Raw genomic sequence first — 17482 nt, forward strand, 5'->3', positions numbered from 1 at the left:
CGAATAATAGTCATCAACCTCTTACATCAGTTCAGGTTCTCATTGTAATTTGATTTGAGTAATCTGCTACAGGTGAAGATAAAATAAATCCTTGGGGACATTTAAAAACGAACATCAGTTATTTACTCGTTCATGAGTGACCAGTAAACTGGTGCCTTGAGATATGAGTTGAATTCGTTCCGCAACTATGCCCGTATCTTGAACAACGTATCTTCATCATTTGCCAGTGCAACTAATTTTTTCTTTAGAAAATTTCAATTCAACATTATTGGACTATAAAAACACTACTTAAACTTGTTGCCCGCATAACCTGCAAACACAACTGTACCTAATATACTGTCCTTGTTCTTCTGTGGGGTGAATTGACAGTGCATTAGTCTCCAACCGATAATTGTCCTTCCACTGCAAGGAAACCAATGTGAATAGACAGTGGCGGGATGTTGTAAAGTTTGCTGGGATAAGCTCCAGCACCCCGCGACCCTAACCAGGATAAGCGGTGTTGACAATGGATGGATGGATGGTTTCCTGACTCCTCTGGGCTTGGTGGCACGCTGTACGCATCATATTGGTCGAAACGAGTTAGGATGCCTGCGCCCGAGTTGTGATTGGCTAAGGACGCTGTCACTCGCTTCCGTGATTGGCCGTCACTTGCAGGCGAAGCTCGCCTACTGGCCGACGAGTCTTCCCGTGGCTCCGTGGACGGCTTGGTGCTGATGCTGCGTATCGCCGAGTTCTAAGCATCATCTGGACTGAGTGAACACAAAAACACGCGTGGTAAAAGTGAGCGGAAACGGGCGGAAAAGCAGGAAGGAGCCCGCAGCTGCCACTCGACAAACGGTAAGCTTCTTTCCAGTACACAAACTGACGAGCGCGCGGCGACCTATTAGCCACCGCTGGCGTGTGAGGGGCTCGGAGGGTGGTCGACGTTTACAAGCGAGAGCGTAAATCCCACCGACCGCTGGGAGCAAGGTTTGCTAGTTCTTCACCAGCTTCTTTCAAGAATTGTCACAACACGCTTTGGGCGCCGGCGTTGGACGTCACGCCAGTGTTTTGTGTTCGTGGAGGTCGCGGATCGAGCAGCTGTGTCAACTCGTCCCCCCGGTGCACTGCATTGCGGAGCCACAGCATGCCCTGCTGCACACCACTGTGATGCGTTCAAGTAGCCTTCTTCATTCAGCATGGACACAAATTTGGACCTATAGTTGCCCTATATAATATTTTACACATCATAATGCCACGGTTACCGCACCCATTTGCTCAAAATACAGATGCATCATTTAATGTGATTTATTATTATTATTATTATTATTATTATTATTATGTGTCTTGTCTCCTTAAGCAAACGACATGTTGTGGACTACTTGCATGAGCTGGACGAAAATATTCACAGATAACAAATTTTTTTAACTAATTGTGAAATTTGATTTTTTTTTAATTATTATTAAATAACCTGAAATTGATTAGTCCATATCACCATAAGTTTCCTTTGAGACTTTACCATTTCACCCCCAAAAGTTGAAATCGTCCATTGGACTGAATATTCATTGTGTTAAGTCAATGCATATTGGTCAAGTTCGCACACTTGGAAAAAAAAAAAAAATGAATAAGTGCAAGCAGACACATTGTACATGTAAATAATAAAATACGTGAGCTTGTTGACAGAGTGGGCATTTTTTTATTTTTTTTTAAACTAATGTAGCCATTTAATGAGCACATGTTGGACCTTCAATTAGCAACATGATTCAGTCAGCAAGCTTACTGTGTATATGTGTATATATACTTGAGATACTATGTTAATTCGTTCGGTGACCACTCTTGTAACTCAAAACCTTCGTATCGCAAATAATCTTTTCCCAATCCATTTCCCATTTCCCAATATAAGCCCCCCCCCCCAAAAAAAAAAATTATAATGTGTATTTTAATGAGGAAAAATAGCACTCTATAACATTTTACTTGAACAAAACCTACAGTAATGGAATAATTAAATAGACTATAAAGAAGTGAAACCGTTTTTGCCACATTTTTGCTTCACTTCAATGGACATTATGCAGTTCCTTCTGGTGTGTAAAGGGTTATAGCACTGTACATATGATCCAATTCATTAACCTGTCTATGGTGTTTCCCATTATGTGTTAGCATTAAGAGGATGGACTGGTTGTTCAAAATAAGCAAACTTCTAATTCTCTTATATTTAGTTTGACAGCAAACCTCAACTGGGAATGGCACAAAAAAAAAAAGCTTGAAACCTCTTTTTTGAAGAAATTATCGCTATCTGCCAAAATGCTCCTTGTCGTGAAGTGAGTTGTTTGAGTTCACTGCCACCACGCAGGGCTCATATCTTACATTTTTGCTCTGAAGTCAAAGCAAAAAATGCCGCACTGCAAATATGCGGGGTTTGAACATCTCTCTTCCATTTTAGACTGGCAGCAATGGGAGTTTTCAGCCGCCGCCAGTTCTTCCAGGAGCTCACTCATGGCTGCCTGCTGCCGACAGCCCAACAGGGACTGGAGCAGGTGTGGCAGCTGCTGCTGATCTGCCTTCTGTGTCGCCTTCTCTGGATGTTAGGTAAGTATTTTGTTTTGTGCCCTGTCAGTTCCATTGTACTCTGGATGGTCACAGTCGCTTCTGATTCCTTTTACGTGGCAGGCTTACCCTCCATTTTGAAGCATTTGGCCACAGTGGCGGGAGGATTCTACGTCCTCTACTTGTTCTTTGAACTGCACATGATCTGGGTGGTCCTCCTTAGCCTCCTCTGCTACCTCTTCCTTTTTCTGTGTCGCCACTCGACCATGCGAGGCACCTTTCTCTCTATCACCGTGTTTATCTATCTGCTGCTGGGGTAAGAATGCCGTCCTTTGACACACTGTAGAGTAAACTATTCACATAAAGTTAGGGATATAAAGTACATCTTTTAGTAGTGAAACATTGAACAGTTGGATGTGCATTAAAAGGTTTGGAAAAGGTCAAATTAAGTTCACCTGTAAAGTTTATAGTGCATTTAATGTTCATTCTGAAATTTACCCCAAAAGCCAAATATCCCTAACTTTGTGTGAGTAGTGTATCTTTTGTTTGTTTGTTTGTTTCATTACATTAAAGAAAAAAAAAACCAGACAAACCAAGTATGACAAACAAAGCAGACTCTAAATTGAATTTGAGTGCGAATGGTTGTTTGTATGTGCGGTGCGATTGGCTGGCGACCAGTTCAGGGTGTAACCCCGCCGCTCGGTCAACAGTCAGCTAAAATAGGCTCCAGCAAGCCCGTGACCCGAGTGAGGATAAACGGTATGGAAAATGGATGGATGGACGTTCACATGAAAACACACAATTTGAATGAAAAAGAGCAGAGAGACGAATAAATCTTCTCTTTTCTGCCCTTTTTGTACAGGAAAAGATTTACATTCCATATTTCCCTTTTAGTCTCTCTATTCAAATAAATCCACCAAAGTCTTCCAAATGATTTTTAACTTATGGTATGTTGCGAACCGTTATCCTAATTCACCATTTAATGATTATTTAATTCTCTTGATTTAATGAGCTTTTAAAATATATTGAGTTTGACTCTTTTGTTTCTTTAAGTTGTTACATAACTTTACACCTTTCACTCCTGTATTGTACTCCTTTCCATCATTTTGGTTCCAAATTTTGGTATTTTAAAGACTTCTCTACATTGTTTGTAATATTTTAAACTAATTTTAAAATATAAAATAATAATTTTAATGCCTTATATTTAATGAATAATGGGTTTCGAGGGATCAACTGTTACTAATGATTTTTCTGTAAAAATAAATATAGATTAAATAAATGAAAAACAAGTTGTGTATAAGTTTTGCATGTTGATCCCCAGAGTTTCTTACAGTAGGTTAAGAAAGGAATGATCATTGCCTTGTACAATGTTAGCAATAGGCATTGGCTGGTATCACATTCTGACGTTATGATGAATGTGAGCAAATATATCACGGTTTCCCAGCATTGCAATTATAGCTCCAAAATATATTTCTTTGAAAGGTTTGGGTACAACTTTTAGTGCAGCAGTAAAAGTACAAATTTCTCAGAAAATGAGTCGCTACTTCTCTTCTCTGCTTTGTGAAGTAACGTCAGAGTGGAAATGGGCAGATGTTAGCCATGCCCTCGGTAGTGAGTCTATAGAATTTATTTCGCCAATTGTAGACACGGTAACTCATAGCTGGTTGCAAAATATATATATATATATATATATATATATATATATAAAATATTAACGTTACTTTGAATTTGTCAAAGAGTGATGTATGGCGCTCTTATAAATCCATCCATCCATTTTCCCTACCACTTATCCCTCACTAAGCAAAGCAAAACAAAGCAAATTTATTTAGATAACACATTTCATACACAACTCAATGTGCTTTACATGATTAAAAGCATTAAAAAAACAGCTTATAAACATGTAAAACAAAGAGCAAAAACAATTAAAAGTACAATTAAAACAGCATACAGTGCAAGAAATATCATTTAAAAGTGGAAATACTCTAAAAAGCATGAGAAAAAAGAAGAGTTTTTAGGGTCGCAGTGTGCTGGAGGCTATCCCAGGTGACTCTGGGTGAGAGGTGAGGTACACCCTGAACTAGTTTCCAGCCAATCGCAGGGCACATAAAAACAAACAACCAGTCGCACTCACATTCACCAGTTAGAGTCTTCACCCAAACTACTAGCATGTTTTTGGAATGTGGGAGGTAAACCCACACAGGCACTGGGAGAACATGCAAACTCCACACAGGGGAGGCCGGATTTGAGCCCGGGTCCTCAGAACTGTGAGGCAGATGTGCTAACCAGTCGGTCACCGTGCAGCCCGCTCATGTAAATGTGATATCATGTCGGAAGTACATTATCGCCTCCTCTATGAGCCACTTCGTAAGCTTGAAACCAGTAACCAGCGCGTGCCTCGTTAACAATGCACATTTGTTTTGTGTAAATTTGACTCAATGTAATAACGCCATGGTATGATCAGTAATATGAGCAAAGAGCATCTTGCTCAAACCATGCCTTGTTGTGCTCGATTTGACCAGAGAACTGCACATGATGGACACCACCAACTGGCACAAGATGAGAGGTAAGGCGTGCAAGCCTTCCGTCCTTTCATGCGTTGATTATTCAAGGCTCGTTCCAAGCGTTGCTGCGGGTGCCCAGGTTCACAGATGGTGGTGGCCATGAAAGCCATCTCTCTGGCCTTCGATCTGGATAGAGGTGTCGTGATCGGCGTACCCTCTCCCATCGAATTCATGGGTTACATTTACTATGTGGGAACAGTCATCTTTGGTCCGTGGATCAGCTTCAGTAGCTACAAAGAGGCTTTAGAAGGACGTAAGATGGTATGTGTGATACAATAACCACTCAGTAGAAATGGTGAAGTTGCATTGGAATTTTAAAAAATTCTATCTTTTTTTTATCCTCAGAGCTTTTCGTGGTTATTCAAAGTATCTTTTAGCTCGGTTAAAAGTCAGATTTGCCTTGTTCTCTCCAACTGTGTGGCGCCCTACCTCTTCCCCTATTTCATTCCCGTCTACGGAGACAAGCTGCTAAGGAGGTGAGTGGACCACGGAGGCCAGATGTTGGTTTATGCTTTTGTTTGTAGTTTTAAATTATTATGTATGTCTTTACCATTTTATTTTCACAGCAAAAAGAGGAGAAAAATCAGGTAACAAATTATCAATCAAGACAAACATGAACAGCATTGTGTGCTCATTTTTTTTGTTTGTCTGATGTCTGATGCTTCTCTTTTGGTTTATTTCTGCGCAGAGGTTCACTGGCAAAGTAAGTATGATGTTGAATTGTGCATTTACAGTATGCAATGCCTTACCCATGGCAACAACTGTACTTGTTGTATTCCATCCATCCATCCATCCATCCATCCATCCATCCGTCCTCTACACTTGATGATCCTTTTCAAGGTCATGGTGAACATGAATCTATCCCAGCAGAGTTTGGGGAAAAATGCAGACTTCACCCTGGACTGGTCACTAGTCAATCACATGGAGTATTAAATTCCATGTCCATATTAGTCAACATCAAAGTCCAGTATTCATTCTGCAGACACACTACTGTATTGATATTTTGACCCACTCTGGTATTGTGATCACTGGGCTGAAGATTTTGAGGCCTACCGCACAAACGAGCGTCGCAGCTGACAGACCTTTTCACACAGTGTGCGGGGTTCAGCAACTAGTTTTTATGAGCGGCTGACAGTCGGCTGTGATTGAAATGCTCTCTCCTCTCTCTCTCCTTATTCTCACACATTGCCTCTTTGTGGCCACACACTTCATCGTTGACAATCCAGCCATGTTTTTGTGGTTCAATAAAAAAAATAATACAGGACAGTTTATTGTATGTGGAGCCTCAAAACCTGATATAAGGTCACATTTCCATTGTTCAGTGCGCCAGTAGATTTTCGGCGCTCAGTCACTTGGTGTGAAGCAAAGAGTCAACAACTGTAATTTTTTCGAGATGGTCCACTTCATTCGTGTCTGTACGCTTTGCTTGTTGTGCGGTGGGCCTTACACGCCTCGCATTTTGCACGGTTTACAGCCTATATTCATCCTTTGTATGTATTGCATTGCCTTAACTAGACATCGATGCAAGGATTGTGATGTCCTACAGTTTTTTACACACATAAATTCTTATTATATTTGGTAATAATCCCACATTTACACTTTTGGTTAGATAATAACCGTATTGGATTTGTTGTATACACTGTACAATGAATGACTCTTTATGGGAGATATTTGAGTCCAAGGAAGTTGCCTCAATTGACAAGCAACGGCACTAAATGGTTTTAACTCAACCTAAAAAAAATAAAATACGTCCTATCTCTTTTTTGCACTAGGTGGTTGTTGGCTTATGAGAACACTCTGTCTTTCCATTTAAGCAACTATTTTGTTGCGTATTTGAGTGAGACCACAGCCACTCTGGCTGGGGCAGGCTTCACAGAGGAGAAGGAAAACCTCAAATGGTTAGTAAATGAATAAATTAAAGCGTTCTCATGGGCAGCAGGGCTTGTATATGACTCACATTAAAAGATGGGTGTATTGTAGGGATCTGACGGTGTCAAAGCCATTGAGCATCGCGTTCCCTCGCTCGATGGTGGAGGTGGTCACATCGTGGAATCTGCCCATGTCGTGCTTTCTCCATACCTGTGAGTTAGAATGTTTATACGGTGTGTGCGTTGAGATACAAGTTGAATTCATTCCATGACTACGCTCGTAATTCAAAACACTCAAATAATTCTTCCATTGAAATGAATGGAAATGGCCTTAATCAAAAAACTCCTTTCCTTTTTAAAAAGGGAAACTAGCACTCTATAATACTGTACTTTATAAAAACACATAGTCAGAACATAATTAAATAGAATATAAAGAGTTGAACAATTTGTGCATCATAATGAATTCATTGCTGCTCCTTCTGGTTTGTGCGATTTGGCCACCGGGCGGCAGTATGACAAACAAGGAAGCGTTTCACTCAGTTAGTGTAAGTGACACAGCAATCTGCAGTAATATTTGTCGATTTTCACAGAGGATAAAGAACATATGTCTGTGAGTATTGTTATATGCCACATGGATGCTATTCATCAGCCTGTCTATGGCATTTCCCATTATGTGTTAGCATTAAGCTAGCAGACGTAAAGGCAAAGTTATGTGGTTGTTTAAATTACATAATGTGTAATTCTCATTGTTTAATGTTATCTTTGACAGTAAACTTGAACAGCATGAAGTGTCTTTTTTTATAGATTATTTTTTTTTTACTATCTGCCAAACTGCTGCATGTTGTAAAGTGAGCTGAGTTCACTGCCACCATACAGCACACGTATCTCCTTTTTTCTTTCTTTGTTTTTTGTTTTTTTTTTCAAATCAAAAGCATAAACTCGGCCAAAAAAAAGTCTGGTCGCTCTTATCTCGAGGCACCACTGCATTTCTGATTGCAAGCAAAGCTAAAAAAAAAATAATAATAATAATAATAACACTATTATTTTATAGATGTATTTCAGAGTGCTCTCAAATTTGGGGCTTTCTCTGCCATCATGGTGACATATGCAGCCAGCGCCCTTCTGCACGTGAGTACTAAAGCAGTTAAACTGCACTGCAATCGTCCATCTCTGAGTTGCAAGTTTACTTTTGGTTGTGTCTGGCAGGGTTTGAGTTTCCATCTGGGTGCCGTGCTCGTATCTCTTGGCTTCATCACCTACGTTGAGCACAGTGAGACTCAGTCTAACGTCTCCTTTTCACACTTGATTCTTTGGCACTTAACATTGTACTAATGGCTAATTGCACCCGTCATTACACTTTGTTTCTGTACACTGCGGTGCAATAAGTTATCTTTAATTGCTGGGAGGAAACGCTTTATGTTAATGCCTTGGCCCTGTTTTCTGTGTCAGTGCTGCGGAAGAGACTGGCGGCCATTTTAAATGCCTGTATTCTGTCCAAGAAATGTCAGGAGAACTGCACTCACCAGAACAAAAAGGTAATGCTTCCTTCTCTTTTTTTTAATTATCTCCATGGCTCTTTGTTTACTGTTGATTAACATTTTGCAGTTTTGCAGCCTTCTTGAGCTTGTTAGATAGGTGTGATTACAACTTTTTTTCATAGCCTTTTTCTGAAACCTTTGAGCCGGTTGCAGTTACACACTGCTGTGTCTCACGAATGACTACCTGCGTTGTCATCAGAGCTCAGAGCATAGAGAATATACATTTAAACACTAACAGGTGCTGGCGTGAGGATATCATTCAACAAAACTGAAAAAAAGTTTATGCCAAATCTGTTATGTCACATTATGTCTAAAGGTTTTTGAACTTATCACACTTAATTGATGATCTCCTCAAAACCTTCCAATGAGTAATATTACAGTATAGTGCAGTGGTGCCTTGAGATACAAGTTGAATTTGTTCCATGATCACGCTCATAACTAAAAACACTCATATCTGAAATCATCTTTCCCTATTGAAATAAATAGGACTGCCATTAATCAGTTCCTGCCACACCCCCCAAAAAATTTTGTAATGTATAATAAACTTGACTTATATTAGTCTTTCTACACAGAGGATAAAGAATATATGACTGAGTACTGTTATATTGTCTTTCTACATGTGTTGCTGCACCGTATGTGTCCAATCGTTGCTTGAAGGTTTCAAGCAACGCAAAATAGATGTTATTTAGTATTAGCATTAAGCTAGCGGACTAGGTTGTTTTGAATACACAACGTGTAATTCTTTGTTTTATTTAGTTTGACAGTTGTGTTTTAATTCTAGAGGAAACTCACATCTGCAGCGGTTAAAATGCAGCAGCCTCAACAGTCTGCCGGGCCCTGTCAAGTGATTATAATTTAGTGTTAGCGTGTCTGGCAGGATGCCTAGCAAAAAGCTGTTATGCGGGATTGGTTAGACAAATCCTAAGCACCAGGGAGGGAGAAGAATGATCCCTGCAAACTAGAAAAAGCTTCCTGCTTGGACTTACAGAGGCAAAACATTACATATATTACATACATATAGATACAATGCTCCGATATGATGCTTACTGTATTGCCTCGTCCTCTGCAGGCACTATGGGTGTACACGATCAACATAGCATTCAGTGCTCTGGCAATACTACATCTGACGTACCTGGGTTCTGTGTTCAATTCCAGTGTGGACTACATGGAGGAAGATGAGGTGAGCTTGTAATCTACAGTATCTGAGTGCTGTCACTGTCCTACGTCCAAATTTGCCAATTTTATATTTTTTCACAAATCGATACTAATGCTCAGTCCCCTTGTGGGTCTGTTATTTTTACAAATTAACATGGCGCCTTGAGATACAAGTTTAATCCGTTCCGTGACCATGCTTGTAACTCAAATCAATTATATCTCAAATCAAAGGGGGGAAACATGTATATAATATCTGTTTGTCATAATTGTTCAGTTGAATATAATTTAAAACATTTGATAACAAAAAAAAAAGAACTTCGGTGAAAACACACGTTCCCATGCTTGCATGGGTTTTCTCCGGGTGCTCCGGCCTCCTCCCACATTCCAAAAACATTCATGTTAGCTGCATTGAACACTCTAAATTGTCCTTATTTATAAATTTGAGTGTGAATGGTTGTTTGTCTATACATGATCTGAGATTGACTGGCGGCCAGTCCAGGGTGTATGCTACCACGATGACAAAGTAGCTGCCATAAACAACTACGATCCCCACACAATTCAAACATCTCTCATCGCCTAACTATGTGTGAAGAAAAGTGGAAATAAGACAGAGACTGTTTCACTTAATGACTTGGAAAATTTGACAGTTTGGCTTACTTTAGCTAAAAAAAAAAAAGCATTGACTTTGCCCAACACTAGCCTCATTGCTAGATAGCAGTTCGCATGGTGGGAGTCATCAAAGTATCCTGGATTTCTGATGTGTATGTACCTTTAATAAAACACCATGGTAACACTCGACCGATGCACAATGAAAGATATTTATTTTATAAATCAGTATCACTAAAGAGTACTGAATTAAAATGTAAACTTTGAAAATGGAAGTATGTACTCTATGTACCATGCATTTTCTAACATTGCTTATTGTTAAAGATTAACTTCTACGAAGTGCAGAGATGGGTAGAGTAGCCATAAATTGTACTCAATTATGCGTACTGTTAGTTTAGAATAATTTGTCTAAAGTAAAAATAGAAAGTAATCCCCCAAACAATTACTTGTGGGAGAGTAAGTATTCAATAAAAAAAAAAAAAAAACCTGAGTAACCGGTGAGTAACGTCTATTTTTTTAATCAAAGCACAAGCATCAACTAGACAAAAATATAAAATGAGAATGTACAAATTCAGATATTGCCCAACAATAACACTTTAACTGAAACAGTAATAAATAATTAAAGTTTCTTGGAGAAACCAAAATGAAAAAAAACAAAAAAGAAAAGTAGCGAGCACAATGTAACTGAGTAAAAGTAATGTTTCTTCTTAACAAAAATGCTAAAGTAAAAGTTAAATGTTGCATTAAAACTATTCAGAAAAGTACATTCCATCTCAAAAAAATACTCTGTCCCTCCCACCTGTATTGTTTCAGCCAAACACTGCACAGTAATTCATAATTTTTTTGACTTTGGCTATCAAATTTATCTATCAAATCACTCAATAAGCACCACAACATCAACATCCAACATGGCAGCCGTGTGTCCAGCAGTGCGTGATGTCACTGGAAAACTACCTATAGAAAACAGTTTTGGGTCCTTTTTTTGAGCTTCTGTTTTATGTCTCACCCCCTACAGGATGACATCAGCCATCACGCCATTCAGAAGTGGTCAGAGCTGAGTTGGACGAGCCACTGGATCACGTTTGGATGCTGGATATTCTACCGCCTCGTTCTTTAGACTAGAGAAAGGATCCAAAGAAGCAATAATGAGGGTTCTCTTCCCTGTGACTATAAGAGAAGCAGTCGATAGCCAGGTTGGTGCCACTTGGCCTCTGCTTCATCTGTCATCTTGACCTGCTGGGGACTCCTTTTGATATCCTCACCACTCTCCTTCCTCCTTTTCTATGGACGGCATCCTTTTTTTCCCCCTGAGCTCTCGTGTTGTGACAGCAGTTACTGATGTCTCCCTGCGGGTCACAATCGATACCGATCAGCGTGACGGCGATCCTGGCTTTTCCTTTCTCGGGATTGAGCTGTTATCTCTGCGCCAGATGTGCTTTCCATTCATCTCAAGTGTTTCGTAATCATATTTTCCTTGATATGATGATGAAAATAATAATGATGATGATGACGATAATGATGATGATTGACGGATATTGCACAATGTGCTTATGCTCAGTGGTTCCAAAGAACAGTGACCATATTTGGAACCATTTTTTTTCTTTTGCAATGTCATTATATCACCAAGCATCGCTTTCAAGTGTGTTTAGAGGGTGAGTTTACATCTTAATGAAAAGAGCACAGATAATGTCCAAGTATTTATTTTATCTGTAAATTATTTTATGTTTTGCGCATTAGTTGAAAATTGTTGCCCTAGATTAGGGGTGTCAAAATAATTTTTGTTGCGGGCCACGTTGTAGTTACGATTTCCCTCAGAGGGCCGTTACGACTGTGAAACCATGTAAATGGTTAATCGCCTCATATTGTTGCATATACACAACAAATAGATGAATAGCCAATTCTGAAATCAGAGGTCAAGGATACTAGGGTGTTCAGTTACTGTAAAAACAAAAAAAAAGGGGATTGGTAACAAAAAATGTTTGCAGTATCTTAACATTATTTATTACATATGACAATTTAAAATTTTGGTACAGATTTTAGCAACAATCACAGGAGTTGAGGCACATGATTTGCTTTCGCGGGCCACATACAATGATGTGGCGGGCCGGATCTGGCCCCCGGGCCTTGAGTTTGACACCAGTGCTCTAGATGATGTCCTCAAATTAATTTTTGAGCCTGAAAAGCCACACGTGTATAGGGGAGTTTGCAATTTCAAGAAAATAATCACTTTTTGTCATATTGGTTAAAACGGTCATTTTGAATTGCGCCCTAGCATTGTTATCCCAGAAAAGCACCTTATTGGTCATTTCCAGTCTTCCCCCCAAAAAACAAACATTTTTGTCATGTGGTATTTAACAATAAAAAATTGTTCACTATGATATAGTATTTTATTTTAAAATATATATAAATCAATGACATAATTAAAGAATATAAAGAATTAATCTTTATTTGTATTGTGCTGCTCCTTCTGCTGTCTGCGTCTTGGCCACCAGGGGGCAGAGTAATACAGACATACATGGAGCCAAAGGTGCTGTCACAACTCCTCAGCAGTAATTTTAGTCGTTCTTCACAGAGAATAAATAATATATGCCTGTGAGTATTGTTATATTATCAGTCTATGGGTTGCTCCACTATTTGCATTGAAATATTTGTTGATGAAAGGGTTGGAACACCACGGTTATGGATGCTATCCGTCAGCCCGTCAATGGCGTTTTCCTTTACGTGTTAGCATTAGCATTAAGCTAAGCTTAATGCTAAAGCTAAGCTTATGCGGTGTGTGTTTTCTTGTGTGTTTTAAATACACAACTTGTAATTCTGTATTATGTTTAGTTTGACAGTAAACTTCAACTGGGAGTGGCATTGAACAGCTTGAAGCCTCTTTTTTGAAGAATTTCTCACTAATTCTATCTGCCAAATTGCTGCTTCTTGTGACTTGGAGTTGAATCACTGCCACTGTACACCGCTCCTAAGTTTATGGTTGTCAAAGGAAAAAAAATTGGCCTAATAACGGCACGTATCTCAAAATACTTCGAGTCACTTGTATCTCAAGGCACCACTGTACTATTGTCAATTCATAATTACTGTTTTAACAAATATGACAAAAAGTGTTTTTTTATTTTTTATTTGGGGGGGGGGGGTGGTGCAAACTCCCCTTTTCGTTCTTTATTACAGAAAAGTAAACCAAGCATAAATAGTTTGTAATTACATGGATGCTTGACAACAATTTGATTGAGTAATCATTTTCAGATGTAGTTATGTCTGTTATTTCCTTTCGGGATTTGTAGATTTAGAGAGTCAACCGGCAAATGTATTTTGTGGGGTGAAGGTACAGTGCCGTGAAAAAGTATTTGCTACCTTTTCAAATTCTCATCTTTCGCATAGTTTCTCCACTTTAGTGTTTAAAATCATCAATCAAATGTAAACATCAGACAAAGATAACTCAAGTAAACATAAAATGCATTTTTGAATGGTTATTTTATTTATTTAGGAGGGAAAAAAATTAAAAGCTACCTGGCCCTGTGTGAAAAAGTTATTCCCCCCGTAATCCTAGTAGTAGTAGTTGAGCCGCCCTCAACAGCTACAACTGAAATCGGCCATTTTCTATTGCTGGCAATGAGTGTTTCACATCGCTGTGGAGATATTTTGGCCCACTCTTTCTTTGCAGAATATTTTTTATTCAGTGGAGGGTTTTCGAACCCTTTTTAAAATCATGCCACGGCATTTCAATTGGATTCAAGTCTCCACAACAAAACCATGTTGTTTTTAAGCTGTTCATTAGTTCATTACTTGCTGGTGTGTTTTGGATCATTGTCCTGCTGAAGAACCCAAGTGCGCTTCAGCTTGAGGTCACAAACTGATGTCTGAACATTGTCCTTCATGATTTTCTGGTAAAGAGCAGAATTCACGATTCCCTTGATCACAGCAAGTCATCCAGGTCCTGAAGTAAAAAAGCAGCCTCAGACCATCACATTACCACCACCATGTGTTAATGGTGGTACAATTTTTCTTTTTCTGAAATAATGTGTCACATTTATGCCAGATGTAACGTGACACACGCCTTCCAAAAAGTTCAACTTTTGTCTCGTCAATCCGTAGAATAATCTCCCAACTTCAACTTCATTTTGTCAGACAGGTTCTATTTAAGTGATTTCTTGATTGATAAGGTCTGGCGATAATCAGGCTTCGGTGTGATCAGTGTATATGAACTCACCTTTCCAAAAAAAATGTATTAGCCTTATTTTGTTCTATAACAACAAAGACAATTTATTTTTCCAAGTGCAACCACAATTCCAATGATGTTGGGACGTTGTGTTAAACATAAATTAAAAGCAGAATACAATGATTTGAAAATCATGTTCAACATATATTTAATTGAATACACTACAAAGACAAGATATTTAATGTTCAAACTGATCAACTTTATTCTTTTTAGCAAATAATCATTAACTTAGAATTTTATGGCTGCAACATGTTCCAAGAAAGCTGGGACAGGTGGCAAAAAAGACTGAGAAAGTTGAGGAATGCTCATCAAACACCTGTTTGGAACATCCCACAGGTGAACAGGCTAATTGGGAACAGGCGGGTGCCATGATTGGGTATAAAAGGAGCTTCCCTGAATTGCTCAGTCCTTCACAAGCAAAGATGGGGCGAGGTTCACCTCTTTGTGAACAAGTGCGTGAGAAAATAGTCAAACAGTCTAAGGACAATGTTCCTCAACGTACAATTGCAAGGAATTTAGGGATTTCGTCATCTACGGTCCATAATATCATCAAAAGGTTCAGAGAATCTGGAGAAATCACTATTGTAAGCGGCAAGGCCGAAAACCAACATTGAATGCCTGTGACCTTCGATCCCTCAGGCGGCACTGCATCAAAAACCGACCTCAATGTGTAAAGGATATCACCACGTGGGCTCAGGAACACTTCAGAAAACCAATGTCAGTAAATACAGTTCGGCGCTACATCCGTAAGTGTAACTTGAAACTCTACTATGCAGAGCAAAAACCATTTATCAACAACACCCAGAAACGCCGCCGGCTTCTCTAAGATGGACTGATGCAAAGTGGAAAAGTGTTCTGTGGTCCGACGAGTCCACAATTCAAATTGTTTTTGGAAATTGTGGACGTCGTGTCCTCCGGGCCAAAGAGGAAAATAACTATCCGGACTGTTATGGACGCAAGGTTTTTTCTTAATAAGTAAAATCACCATTTAAAAACTGCATTTACTTTGGTTATCTTTCTCTGATATTTACATTTATTTGATTATCTTAAACATTTAAGTGGGGAAACTATGCAAAAAAATATATAAGAATTTGAGAAAGGGGCAAATACTTTTTAAGGGCACTGTAAATGGTGTTTGTGTTCATGTGAAGATTTCGCTATGACAGTTAAATCATTGGGTATTGCACATGGTCGCGTAGGCAATAATATTTAAACCCCAAGTTAAATTTCACTATTATTTTTAACATTATTTTGGAGTGCAAAAAATAGCTGCAAAAAAACAAACAAACGATTATTACCGTAAATAATTAAACTATTATTTATTCCAGAAATTGATTATAATTCAGTTACTGGCTTGGTCCACATGTCAGAAAATATGGATAAATGTTGATCATTGTTTTCCAAAGTAAAATTAGATATTTGCAAATGTCTTATTTTGATTAAACATAAAGATAATCAGTCTGCTTTCATGGAGGGCTACAGAAATTACAGATTATTTACTGTTGAGAGGCTGAAATTAGAGGACAATTTTAAATTAATGGCTCCCAAAGATTAATCGATTTTCAAAATAGTTGTCGATTAATTGATTACTTGTTGCACATCTAAACTACAGACACCGTGAGCATATAAACAGCAGTCTCACACACACACATGTAAGAAATAGTTGTTTATTTGAATAATTATTTACAAGAAAAATGTATGGACTGTTAAACAGTCAATACTCAGAGGTTCCATTGGGAAGGAGTAACAAACGGCTTGTGTTCTAAGCAATGACTTATTGTTGTAGTTTTTTTTTTTTTTTTCTCCTTTTAACTCGAGTTCAAGCATCCAGCATGCCGGCTGGAAAGTGTGGGCACAGATAACGGTGGGAACGGGGCAAAGCTAGAGAGAGCTGGCAGTGAATAGAGATCAGTTTGATTTTTCTTCTCTCTGAGAGATGAACAAATATCTTGTTGGAAGGCCACCCAACAACCCGGTTGGCAGGCTCGTGGGGGTATCTCAGCTTAGCCCTGCCTGCCCCGAGGACCCCCATGTTTGCGACGGCAGGAGCCCAGCAGCGTCTCCAATGCCATCTTCACAAATGCCTGGAAGTTACTGCTTCTCTCCCTTCGGCTGTCCTGCGAGTGAACAAAACACAGACAGATAGCTTCACTGGGGACACAGCACGCCTCGTCATCACCTCATTTCTGCACTTGACTCGTGCAACATACAGTATAGCGTTTCATATTTATGCTTACCTCCTTGCTTCTTGTTGTCATCTCCTTTCTGATCACCTTTCTTCGGCTGCTCTTTAGGACTCTGAGGTTGCTGCAGAAGCAATATCAAAGATGTCATAGAATTTCAGGAAGAAAGAAAAAGAAATGACGTCGCAGATATGTAGTAACCATTTTCCCACCTTGGTAGTTGACTTCTTGTCCGACTTGTTACCTGAAAACATTGATCCTTCACATTAATAACACTGGACTAGCAGCTCATCTGATATCTGTCATGTGGTTGTTTGTGTTAATTAATGTATGTTTACTCACCTTTCGTTCCTGGCATTTTGGCTGTGCTCCAGAGCTTGTGCTGTTTTGTTCAGAATGCAGTGCTAAACGTGGTGTTCCACACGGTCATTTATGGCCAGCGCTGCTGAATGGCTCCGCCACCGGGGCCCCCTCGAGAAAGAACATCGCCAATAAGCAAAGAGCCCTGTCAGCTGAGTGGCACACCCTGCAGCTCTGCAGCGCTCTGCTGAGCCAGGCAAAAACTTTGGCGCTGACCTTGTCATACTGCCATTGTGAAGCCACTGGAACTGTGGCACCTATTGTTCGTGTCGAAACAGTGTTTCATAAATAGTACAGGAAATAGCAGAGATAGGTGGTTGGAGTCACATGACTTGACTCGAGTTGGACATAAATAGCCAATTTTGGCACTTGGGACTTGCTTGACTTAAACTTAAGAAAGACTCAACTCGTCTTCAACTTGGTATTCACGAGACACTCTCTGATTGGCTATTATCACCCTGCTTTGCCC

The 17482-nt window shown here is 39.3% G+C and overlaps 1 protein-coding gene and 1 long non-coding RNA gene across 3 annotated transcripts; one reads left to right on the forward strand and one right to left on the reverse strand.

The window, feature by feature from the left end:
- Positions 1 to 460: 460 nt before the first annotated feature.
- On the forward strand, positions 461 to 15470 carry LOC133476906 (protein-serine O-palmitoleoyltransferase porcupine-like). 2 transcript variants are annotated; one of them, XM_061770929.1, is made up of 15 exons: positions 464 to 837; positions 2420 to 2565; positions 2647 to 2839; positions 5043 to 5086; positions 5164 to 5345; positions 5430 to 5560; positions 5651 to 5671; positions 5773 to 5787; positions 6857 to 6982; positions 7065 to 7165; positions 8004 to 8080; positions 8159 to 8222; positions 8402 to 8487; positions 9560 to 9670; positions 11267 to 15470. In XM_061770929.1, exons 2-15 carry the CDS (start codon positions 2430 to 2432, stop codon positions 11366 to 11368), a joined length of 1389 nt encoding a protein of 462 aa, XP_061626913.1. In that variant the 5' UTR covers positions 464 to 837; positions 2420 to 2429; the 3' UTR covers positions 11369 to 15470. The 2 variants fall into 2 exon arrangements, with proteins under 2 accessions (XP_061626903.1, XP_061626913.1); XM_061770919.1 differs by having other exon boundaries at positions 461 to 837; positions 8004 to 8222.
- Positions 15471 to 16123: 653 nt separating this feature from the next.
- On the reverse strand, positions 16124 to 17135 carry LOC133476916 (uncharacterized). Its single transcript, XR_009788177.1, has 4 exons — positions 16996 to 17135; positions 16866 to 16897; positions 16708 to 16777; positions 16124 to 16587 (listed from the first exon to the last, which is right to left on the reverse strand). It is a non-coding gene; the product is annotated as an uncharacterized LOC133476916 (long non-coding RNA).
- Positions 17136 to 17482: the final 347 nt, after the last annotated feature.

Source organism: Phyllopteryx taeniolatus, chromosome 1 (genome assembly GCF_024500385.1).
Source record: "Phyllopteryx taeniolatus isolate TA_2022b chromosome 1, UOR_Ptae_1.2, whole genome shotgun sequence".
NCBI classification, from domain to species: domain Eukaryota; kingdom Metazoa; phylum Chordata; class Actinopteri; order Syngnathiformes; family Syngnathidae; genus Phyllopteryx; species Phyllopteryx taeniolatus.